This window comes from Limulus polyphemus, unplaced genomic scaffold, assembly GCF_000517525.1.
Source record: "Limulus polyphemus unplaced genomic scaffold, Limulus_polyphemus-2.1.2 Scaffold2860, whole genome shotgun sequence".
NCBI lineage: Eukaryota > Metazoa > Arthropoda > Merostomata > Xiphosura > Limulidae > Limulus > Limulus polyphemus.
Window position 1 is genome coordinate 118,065 of NW_013668470.1, and position 12,224 is coordinate 130,288.

The 12,224-nt window shown below is 34.5% G+C and overlaps 1 protein-coding gene across 1 annotated transcript; it reads right to left on the reverse strand.

The window, feature by feature from the left end:
- Window positions 1-795: 795 nt before the first annotated feature.
- Window positions 796-5,924, reverse strand: LOC106468073 (solute carrier family 35 member G1-like). The gene is made up of 2 exons (XM_013928472.1): window positions 5,303-5,924; window positions 796-911 (listed from the first exon to the last, which is right to left on the reverse strand). The coding sequence occupies exons 1-2, from the start codon at window positions 5,922-5,924 to the stop codon at window positions 796-798; spliced, it is 738 nt and encodes a 245-aa protein (XP_013783926.1).
- Between the last annotated feature and the right edge of the window lie 6,300 nt (window positions 5,925-12,224).

Sequence of the window (12,224 nt, forward strand, 5' to 3'; positions counted from 1 at the left end):
CCAACAACAGCCCAGAGATCCTGCGCATAACTACCTATCTCACTGGAACTTCCAACAACAGCTCAGAGATCCTGCGCATAACTACCTATCTCACTGGAACTTCCAACAACAGCCCAGAGATCCTGCGCACAACTACCTATCTCACTGAAACTTCCAACAACAGACCGTGCCATTACATGCTTCATATGTTACTTTTATTTTTATTATTTTATTGTTATTATTTATTTCTTATGAAATATGTATATTTATAGATCTAATAATGATTACGTTCTTATGACATAATTTCTCAGATTTATAGCTGTCATTCGAAACCCATAACAACAAATTACCAGACTATGTCATACAAACCACTATCAGAGAATAGTTTAACCTAATAATATCAGTACAACAACTGCCTAGTTCAAAGAAAGACGTCATTATTATAACTTATATGAAGTCTCTAAGAATAAATTCACTTGTATATTCAAAAACGAAAATTAGAACATATATTATTTTCAGGGAACTATTGTAGTTTTGTTTTAATGTATTTTGAGATGTTAAATAGACATGGGAACATCATTCATAGATAGATTCTTCACAGGGACGACGTTTCGGGTTCTGTTCTGAAACTTTCTAATTAGGATCCCAGCAAGTTTTTGTATTAAATAATTTTTGAGGTGTTAAATAGGCATGGAAACATCAGTAATGAATAGATTCTTGACAACGTTTCGGATTCTATTCTGTAACTTTTAACTTTATATCAAAGCAAATTTTGATGTTGAGGACTTTTTGAAATGTTACGTAGGCATAGCAACATCACTCACAAACAGATTCGTAACAACGTTCCGGATTCCATCCTGAAACATTCTTTTCGTTCAAACCAGAAAGTGTTTTCAGTAACGAGTTAAAAGGATCACTGTGTAAGAAATCGTCTGCAATTGGACAAAAAACCTCAATATGAAGTCTAAAATTGCATCAATGTCGACGTTCCCAAGTCATATCCTGACCGTAAAACACATCCGTATAACTTGAATAATAGAAGAGAACATTTAGCCGGAAGTACAAATTATATATTAAAATTTCCAGTCTAATAATATTCGCGACGATCCCAAGTCATATCCTGACCGTAAAACACATCCGTATTACTTGAATAATAGAAGAGAAATTTAGCCGGAAGTACAAATTATATATTAAAATTTCCAGTCTAATAATATTCGCGACGTTCCCAAGTCATATCCTGACCGTAAAACACATCCGTATTACTTGAATAATAGAGGAGAACATTTAGCTGGAAGTACAAATTATATATTAAAATTTCCAGTCTAATAATATTCGCTTTAAAAGTACTGACATTAGTTTAAAGTATTTATAATAACTTTCTTCTGTTTCTTGATTTTTCAATTCTTAGAACACTCACTTTCTGTCCTGACTAATAGGTAACATGCTATTTACCCTAATTCTACAATATCAGACTCATTAGAACTTCTTTCGACTTGCAAGACGTTAGTCTGTTTGTTTTAGCACAAACTTATACAATAGTTTATCTGCTCTTTGCCCTTCACGGGGAATCGAATCCTGGATTTCAGAATTGCCAGTCCGTTAAATGACCTTTGACCCACAGATACTAGTCTCTTGGATTTTATAGAGATGAAATAATTTAAACTAAACGATAATCTGTGTAGAACATGATTAGGTCAAAAGATTACAACTACTGATGAGTGGGAGCGAGGGCAACCAATTAGAAGAACTCGCCGCCAATGTAGCTGATCTTAACCAAATAGTGAGATTGACTGTCAAAGATTTAACACTCTAACAGCTGATGTTTAGACGTTTTGACATGTAGGCCGCTAGCCTCTTTTGGTCAAGTTAACAGGCAAGACACTAATATGTTCCAGACTTTTGACACGTGGTTCGTGGGTTCTATCCGTTGTTCTAGTCGGTGGTCGGGTGTGGTTTAGATGATAGTGTGCAGAGACTGTGAAGCTGAAGATTCCTGGTTTGCTTTCCACTGACTTAAAAACGCACTCCGCCTTTCGGAGCCGTAGGTGCATTATAAGAGTGACAGAGAAGCGTAAGATTTGAAGGAGAGTGCCGTCGATTAGCTGCCTTCCCTGTAGTCTAATAATTGAATACTACAGACGGCTATCCGCAGATAGCTCATGGGTAGTTTTGATCAAAGATTATAAAACATGATAAACATTGGTTTAATCGTATAGCTACAGATGGTACTGCAAATAAATGAACTCAACTTGGCTGAGATAACTAAAGAAATAAATATGACGCTCACTAGATAATAATACCATTGTAAGCGTAGAAAATAGCAGTTGCACGGGTTGATAACTATTTGACACAATGTTTTACAGCACCTCCTAACGGTTGTAATATTCAACAAAGATATCATTATCTCGAGAGCCTGGCCTGGCATGGACTGCTGGTTATGTCAACAAGCATGCTCGCTCCTTTCAGTCTTGGGTGGGTTATAATGTGACGGTCAATTCCACTTTTCTTTAGTAAAGAGGAACAAGAGGGTTGGTGCTCTTGACCAGCTGCCTTCCCTCTAGTCTATCACTTCTAAATTAGGGACGGCTAGCACAGAGCCCTCTGGCAGCTATTTGAGAAATTCAACTAACAAAAATCTTGCACAACAAGCCCAAAATAATCTCGCTGTTCAACTACTGCAGGCTAATCATAAACCGACAAGCAAGTGGGCGCATAAAATGTTTAGAAAAATGTCTTGATAGAACCGAAGTTGTCCTTATGGACCTCATAGGTAATACGAGGCTTAATACAACTGAGTAAATACGCTCTTATAGACTATTGAACCTGTAGTTACTATTATTTATAACATTTAACCTTGAATCAAAAGCTCCAGGACCTAGAAATGCAAAGTTATGCTCATGTAGATTCTACACCTACTCACACTATATATTTTGCTAATAAAATATTTAGACTAATTTTACATATACTATGAGGTAAAAGAGGGTTAAAATTTTATAGATTAAATTATCTTATTACAATATCTAGTAACGAAGGCCGTGATTGTCGAAGATTCTACAGAGAATGACTCTCTTTGTTTGTTTGTAGTTAAGCACAAAGCTACACAATAGGCTATCTGTGCTCTGCTCATCACGGTATCGAAACCTGATTTCTAGCGTTGTAAGTCCGCAGATATGCCGCTGTGCCACTGGGGGGCCCCGAATAAGATTAAATATAATTTCACATAGAATGAAATAAAATATATCTAAAATGATAATTTGAAGAAAAAAGTAAAAAAAGCAATTTTTACTGTCATCAGTATTTTCAACCTGAACCGTAACTTTTGTTTGTTGTTAAGCGCTAAGGTACACAATGGATTATCTGTACTGTACCCAACACGGGTATCGAAACTAGGTTTTTAAGGCAAAAGTCAAACAGATAGTATTTTCATTATTTAATTATTTTGGCTCTTTCGACATTGGTACATCAAAACATTACAAAAATTTAATGAAATCTTAAATTAATATATTGTACTTATAAATAAAACCACTACAATCATTGAATGAAATCACAAATCAACATCCCATGATTATAAATAAAACATTAAAATCATTGACATACTGAATTTAGTAATAAAAACACTTGAAACATTGAGTGAAATCGTAAATTATATTTCTGTATTTAAAAGTGTAATATATGCTTTGTAGTTACTGAGTCCGATTCTACTGTTGAAAGACATGGGTTTAGATATTGGTAAAACATCTAAGTTTGGTTAGCCCAAAGTTACACAGTAGGCTATCTGAGATCTGTTTCTAACGGGGAATCGTACCCTGCATATTAGAGTTGTAAGTCCGTAAACTTATCGCTGACTTTATGGGGATCTTCTAATTAACCACATATATTGGTAATACAATTTTTTCCTTGAATTTTTGATAAGTTTTGTTGGCTACCATATTTAATACGACCGGTATTATTGAATGGTAAAAAAGAGTGATTGAATAATTAGTTTATCTTGTATCGTGAAATATTACTATTTAAATTTCCACACCATATTTTTACACAGACTGTCCTACTTAAGGCCACCAGGCCATCGTTGAAGGGCGCCAGACAGTCTCACTTAAAGCCACCAGGACATTGTTGAAGGGCGCCAGACATTCTCACTTAATGCCACCAGGCCATCGTTGAAGGGCGCCAGACAGTCTCACTTAAGGCCAACAGGCCATTGTTGGATAGCGACTTTGAAGATAGAGGATCTCAAACATTTTGTTATGCAACCGACTTTAGGTCACTGATATTATTACCTTATCCATAGAGAAATACCCATGATTTTAAATTATCGTAAAGTTTAATAAGATAGTAAACATTATTAACCGAAGAATCGGCCAGAAGTTTTATATTTTTAAACTAGTTTAAACACTTTAACGTACATTAACATAGTACTATTGTTTTCAACAACGAGTATTAACAAAGTGTTTGTAGAGCTACAAATTAATAACAGCATTCTTTCTAATATATATTTATAATTGATAACCAACCAGGACGGTTCTAGAACAATACCGAACTTTTTAAAGAATGTGCTATAAAGATGTTATTCTTTAACCTGAATAGAGGTTTGTCTGTTTGTTAGTTGTTAAGCCTAAGGCTATACAATGAACTTTCTGAGCTGTGCCTATCACGGGTATCGAAACCCGATTTTTAGCGTTATATTCACCCAGATTTACTGTTGAACTACTGGAGGAAGAGAAGATTATATAATGTTCTCTTAAAGTAATGGTTGCTCAAAAACCATGCACAAATCAAAATATGGAAGTGGTTGTCTTTTAATTCGTCTGGGGTTTTAGTTAAGTATTTTTATTATCGTTGCGTTCGTTTTTTTGAAGAAGATATTTAGCAGACAACTTATTGCTGATCAAACAACCGAAACCTAGTTTATTTAAACCTTTGAGGAAATGAGCGGGATTTTCAGTATACCATTTAACACACGCCTTAATTACTACAGCTAAAGTAACGAAAAGTGCCCCCAATCCGCTTAATAAAGTGAGTTCTTCACCAACTAAAGTTACTTGGTAAATTAAAGAAAGGACAATTTCTAATGAACGAACTAAAGAAACACAAGCGGCACTCTCAACATAGAGGGCGTTAGTGTAAAAATACTGAGCCACGAAACTTGTAATGCCGATTCCAAAAATTAGCCAAGAAATCGCTCCACAGTCAGAGAGAACTTTATCTCCATGTATAAATACGTAGATAGACAATATTATAATCTGAAAAATAGAATAGTAGAATATCATTACTCCGTAGTGAATAAATGACATTCTTCGTATAATTATATTCGACACGGAATTACATACAGCACTACCAAGAGCCAATAAAGTGCCAGTAAGTTGAGCTTTGGGGTCCAGATCCTCTCCTAGGCTGCTAAATATAAACGGTGGACGAGCAATCAAGATAATTCCTGTCATGGCTATCATAATGGCTAATATATCCATAAAGACCACCTTTTCTCGAAGAATTATAAAGGCAAGCAGCGTTGTAAAAATAGTTTCTGTCATCATTAGGACGGTGGCGTCACCCAGCGGCAGAAAATTCAGCGAGTTGTACATTAACACTGCCGCTCCAGTTCCACCAAACCCTCTAACAACTACCATGAAATATTGAATGGGACTTTTCAGAAAAAATGACTGTTTATCGTGAATGATAAAAGGGCAACTGAAAGCAGTCATGTAAATTCCACGGTAGATTAAAATAGTTTCTTTGGTGAGATTCGGAATGAGTTTGAAAAACATAGTTTGGGTGGAGTAAAAAAGCGGGCATGCAAGGGCTAGTAGAATTCCAACACCAGCAAATTGAACTTTCTGAAAAGGTGATCCAAATGTTGTTGAATCTTTTGAGGGATGACCTGTAACCCTTCTCTTACTGTGCTCTTGTTCTTGTAGAACGGCGTTTCCGGTGCTTCCATAGTCTTTCATTTTATTTTTTCAATTTGTAATAAAGTCTGCGAAAAATATAAAAACAAAACACGTTTAGGATAAAAGTAAAATAAAACAAATCCAAATGTTAATTTGTAATTATTTAGCTATTATATAGTTACATATAAGTTAGTTTGTTGAAATTTTGTTTATAATTCAGTAAATGTATTTCCAAAGGCACTGAAGCCTTGAAAACATTGACAGTTTCAGTTGTTATCACTTTCAAATATGTTGTGAGGAAAAATCTAACGACCATGTAAACCGTTAATACTTACTATTGATATACTCAAAAAGTAATGAACATGTAAACAGCTAAAACTTGTTCTTGATGAACCCAGAAAGTAACGAACAAGTAAACAAGTAATTTAACGTTGATGAACCCAGAAATTAACGGACATGGCTATTGTTGGTGTGTCCAGAAACTAACGAACATTTAAACGTCTATCACTCATTGTTGATGAGCCCAGAAACTAACGAAGGTATAAACATCTACCACTTATAATTGATGAGGTTAGAAACTAACGAACATGTTAATAGCTAATACTTGCTATTGATGTGTCCAGAAATTAACGAACATGTAAATATTTATCACTTATTATTGATGAGCCCAGAAATAATCGAGCATGTAAACAACTGACACTTATTGCTCATAAGTTGTTAAAGAAATACCCGAAATTTTAAAGGGATCAGTCTCTTACCTTTTTCGGACATTAACAACAGTTTTTATGAAATAATATGTATTACTTTGCAGTTTACTTACACTTCTAACATTAGTTGGTAAATACTATCAAATAATGATCCAAATTTCACAAGCTAGTGTCGTCCATTTTAGCAAGTTAGTTCGTCCACTAATGTTGAGTTTCACAATATAGAATCTTTCACTGAGGTAAAATTTCACAGGATAGTACTGTCCACTGAGGTAAAATATCACAAGTTAGTACTGTTCACTGATGTAAAATTTCACAAGCTAGTACTGTCTACTGATGTAAAGTTTCACAAGTTAGTACTGTCCACTGAGGTAAAATTTCACAAGCTAGTACTGTCCACTGATGTAAAATTTCACAAGCTAGTACTGTCCACTGAAGTAAAATTTCACAAGTTAGTACTGTTCACTGGTATAAAGTTTCACAACTTGGTACTGTCTACTGATGTAAAGTTTCACAAGTTAGTACTGTCTACTGATGTGAAGTTTCACAAGCTAGTACTGTCTACTGATGTAAAGTTTCACAAGTTAGTACTGTCTACTGATGTGAAGTTTCACAAGCTAGTACTGTCTACTGATGTAAAGTTTCACAACTTAGTCCGTTCAGTTTTTCTTCGAGTTCATTATGGAGCTAGAATAATGTTTAGTCTAAATGTGACATCGAAGTTAATTAAACCAACACCCAATACTCACATATAAACCACGACTTCTATTATGATAATAATCACGTAAAGTTCGGGTTTTATCAAGTAACATTTTTTTTAGGTTGTTTCAAAAATAACATGACTTGAGCGGCCCAATGAGGTTTTCACCAGATAAAGTACGATTAAAGTTAGTAATCTTATCGAAACGTGTCATAATGAATAAAGAATTGATTGCAAATCGGTCAAAATATAATATAATAGACAGTTACTTATATATGATTCTGAGTAACCAAATTCATTTGGTATTACAATGGCGTTGAGTCTATTCAATCAATGCAATGATAAATGAAGTGTTCAGTTGATAAAGTTTTATGTTGAACTTTAGAAACGTATCTACCAATTTCCTTTGTCACCTAGAGGTAACGCGCTTTTTAATCGTCCCTTTTATTAAAATATCACTGATCTGATACCAAGTGACACGAACATAAGCTCGTGATCTCGTTCGTAGATCCAAGTCTGATTAAGAAACTATTTTGGATTATACGAAGACGGAATATTTACAGAAAGAAAGAAAAATAGCGGATACAATTAAATTACACTGTAAAAGTAATTACTAAATTACACTGTAAAAGTGTGTGGACTTCCTCGTTTTATAGTTGTTTTTACATATGACACACCTTTGCAAATTTTCTTTGTGATTTAAGCTGTAAGGAACGATATAAATAGTCTGGGTAAATAATTCTAAACATCTTACTATAAAGACGATTCATTATGTGTGTATATGTGTTAGCATCTATCAAGCACAGTTGGATGGCTTAAGTATCGTAACTGGAAACTGTCCATTGGTGCACATGGGCTCTTTTGTTTTAGAATGAATTCCTGAAATAGGGCATATTTATATTTCTTTATAGAGTTTTAGTTTTGAAATTACAGACAAAAGTACTTAATATATTAAATGAGTCAGTTATAAAAAACCTTTCACAAAGCAGGGTATGCAATAAATATCTAGTGACTTCATTAGGGTACCATCAGCTACTTTTATTAAAACACAATACATATTAAGTTTTAAACCGAACGTTAATAGTAATAACCGAAAACTAGCCCTTTCTTTTGACCCTGTCTAGTGTCTTCCTCTGTATCATCTCTCGGCGGGTCAGTGGTAAGTTTACAGGCTTATAACTCTAAACTACAGGTTCTATTTACCGAGATTAACAGAAAGAAGAAAGTCTATTGTGTATCTTTGTACTAAAACAAACAAACTGTCATAAGCGTTTACTAATCTAATTTATGTCATATAAGCCTTTGAATAGGTTAGTCATTATGATGGAGTAAATCATACTTTTTGTAACGCGTGCAACCAGGGATAGAAATACACCCATGTTGCTGGATTCAGACTAACTTTATGATGCTTCACAGATATATACATCATATATCGATATATATATATATATATATTATATGTATACATACAGGGGCTTAAAGAGACCAAATCCCAAAATTTTGAATCACGTATGGGTTATGTTAATGTAGTAGGCTTCACATAGGAATATCCATGTTCAAAAGGAGCATATTCCGCACTTTCAGATGTCAGGGTGTTATAATCGTGACAGTCAGCCACGCTATTTAGTTAGGAGTAACTACGTAGGCAGCAGGTCATTCTGACTGATTATCCTATCTTTGATCAGTAGTCTATGAATGGCCGCTTAGTTTATGTGTCGTATATGGTGCTGTTCAAGAGAAAATTAAATTATAAGAGCCTGCATACTAAGTTATAATTTTTTTTTACAGAATTCCTTGTTTTAATGTTAGGTTGGGCCTACATTTTAATAGGTTTCAGGTACTTGTGTATGGAAGCACAATATGCTAATATAATAATAATAATAATAAGTTGGCAAAAATGGTTATAAGCATAATTATGTGATTTATTTTTGGGAAAACGTACTAAGTGTTTCGACAGAACGTTAGTTTGTCTTCTTCAGGTACGACCTGTAACTAAGTATACAAGGTTTATGTATAAGTACAAAGACAAAATACACAATGCTTTAACATAATGGACGTGATGTCATCTAGTGATAGGATTTTAGATAAGGACAAGGTCAAAGCTGGTCAAGTGAATAGACTTTTATCAAGAACGATTGATATTACTATGATTATCATTACGGTTTAGCGAGAGATCGCTTGCTTTGACGATTTCTATAGTTTCTAAACTGTCTCATTCCTTTTTAGTTTTCGGTTGGTGTAGGAGAAGAATTTTGTCCCAAAATATTTGGTGACCTGTTTCATATTGATGATATGTTAAAGCGGATAACTGAAAATCCCTTCTACGCGTGTGATCGTGGTGTTCTGTGCGTCATATTTCCAAGGAAAGTGACATTTGCCCTATGTATTTCTATCGTGGTGTTCTGTGCGTCGCGATAGAAATACATAGGACAAATGTCACTTTCCTTGGAAATATGACGCACAGACCACCACGATAGAAATACATAGGACAAATGTCACTTTCCTTAGGAAATAACGCACAGAACACCACATATTTCCAAGGAAAGTGACATTTATCCTATGTATTTCTCCCCACATTCGAATGGGTTGCTTTTATTTTTTTAGTAGGGATCCTTTCGGATGAATAATACGGTGTTGATTTTATGTGAAGGTTTGAATACAGTTTTTACGTGAATATTTAAGTTATTAAATAGGCTGATAACTTCATTAGTAATTACGGCATAAAAGGGAATGAAATAATTTTTCATGTTTTCGATAGTGGAAAGACTTAACATAATATTCTTTTTTAGTTTAATACAACCCCTATATGCGATGTCGGTGTTGAAACCTCTAGATAGTGCTACATTCTTTAAGTGGTTCAATTCAGCTTGTAAGTCTTTTTTGAGGGTTATATAGAAGGGTTTACACAAGTGACATAGAAGATGTTACAAGGGGTGACTGGATCTTATGTGTGGTGGCATGATGATTACACATGGATTTCCTGTATATACTGGTTGTTAGAAGATGTTACAAGGGGTGACTGGATCTTATGTGTGGTGGCATGATGATTACACATGGATTTCCTGTATGTACTGGTTGTAACATTATGGTTTTCTCTTTTTGCGTTAACATTAAAAACATGAAGATAGTTGTGAGATTCTACTTCATGAGTAAAATTTATGACATTAGGTCTTAAATTATTTTAAATATATTTTTTGAACAGTTTTAAAACCTTATCTGAATAGTTAAACAATTTCAAACATATTTTTATAAAACTGTTTAAACAAAAAAAATAAATAATAACAAAAATTTTTTTGTAAGATGATTTATACTGGAAAGATAAAGATCGTGAAACAGTTTTGTTAAGTTGTTTTGATAGTTAAACAATTTCAAACATATTTTTATGAGATGATCTAAATTGGATTATTTTGAAAGATTTTTTTATTTTATGCGGGTGTAAACTAGAGAACCAAAGAGTTTCAAATACTATTTCGTACAATAACGCTAAAAATCAGGTATCGATCCCCGTGGAGAGCGGATCACAGCTAGCTCATTGTGTAGCTTTGTGCTTAACAACAAACAAACATAATCTTTTGTAAAGGAAGAGAAAAGTGATCATATAAAGATAGCTATTTGACATTTGGTATCGATTCCCGTGGGGAGCAGATCACAGATAGCTCATTGTTAACAACAAACAAACATAATCTTTTGTACAGGGAGAGAAAAGTGATCATATAAGGATAGCTATTTGACATTTGGAGATATAAAATGTTTCAAACTCTCTTTAATAAGATAGTTTAAATTGAAGAGTTAACAATTTTCTTATATATATATATTTAACAAGATAAAAGCTTACTTTGGAGAGATGAAAAATTTAAAATATTCTTTCATGAGAAGTTTGTTTTTTATTTACGGCAAAGCTACTAAGGCCATTTGCCGCCATTCATAATTTTGAACTGGCAATCAGAGGTAAGACAAGTAATCGATAGTACCACCGCCTGGCAATCAGAGGTAGGACAGGTAACCGATAGTACCACAGCCTGGCAATCAGAGGTAAGACAGGTAACCGATAGTACTACCGCCTGGCAATCAGAGATAAAACAGGTAACCGATAGTACCACCGCCAATTCTTAGTTTACTGTTTTACTAACGAATATTGGGATTGACTGTCACATTATAACGACCACACAGGCGAGTATGTTCAGTGCTGCGTCTTTTGCAATGAGACAACGGGTGTCAACCGGGACCGGTTTCTCTCTTCGCCCCCCCCCCAATAAAAACTAACAAACAAACAACATACACAAAAATTAGAAACAAAAACAAAATTAACGTTTATTACATTTAACCGAATAATCACCAATAGAACATTCCAGTTTTACTTTCAACTTTCAAAATTAACTAACAAAAATGTGCACACCAGTTTGCAGAATACCTGTATTTTTGGAATTTGTTTAAATTGTGCTTGAGGAACAGTAGCATTTCAGCGTTTTCAAGTAAAAGCCTTGACCTTTCATGTGTGTGATAATGTTGTCAGCGGCGCTAAAAGCTGTTCGCTGTCTATACTGGTCGGAGGTGCGGAGAAATAACCCCTTGCTATCCTGGCCATTGTGGGAAATCGAGCTTCATTTGACTTCCAGAAGTGAGACCAGTGAAAGTAAATGCAGAAACAGTGATGTTGACACGTTTTAGAATCATTATTCTGATTAATGCCTAGCCCCAACTTCTCAAACCCTAACCTCTATTGTTATCAAAACCCCCACCTTCCCAAAAAATCCACTTCTTAAGCCACGCCTGTTATTAACCTCTATTGCTCTCAAAACCCCACCTTCCCAAAAAATCCACTTCTTAAGCCATGCCTGTTATTAACCTCTATTGTTCTCAAAACCCCCACATTCCCAAAAAATCCACTTCTTAAGCCATGCCTGTTATTAACCTCTATTGTTCTCAAAACCCCCACATTCCCAAAAAATCCAC

Excerpts from the sequence above, each read along its gene's own strand:
- LOC106468073 (XM_013928472.1), bottom strand. The coding sequence starts at position 5,924 with ATGAAAGACTATGGAAGCACCGGAAACGCCGTTCTACAAGAACAAGAG. Across the intron at positions 912-5,302 it reads GGCTCTTGGTAGTGCTGTAT|ACGATTTCTTACACAGTGAT; the intron begins GTAATTCCGTGT and ends GTCCAATTGCAG.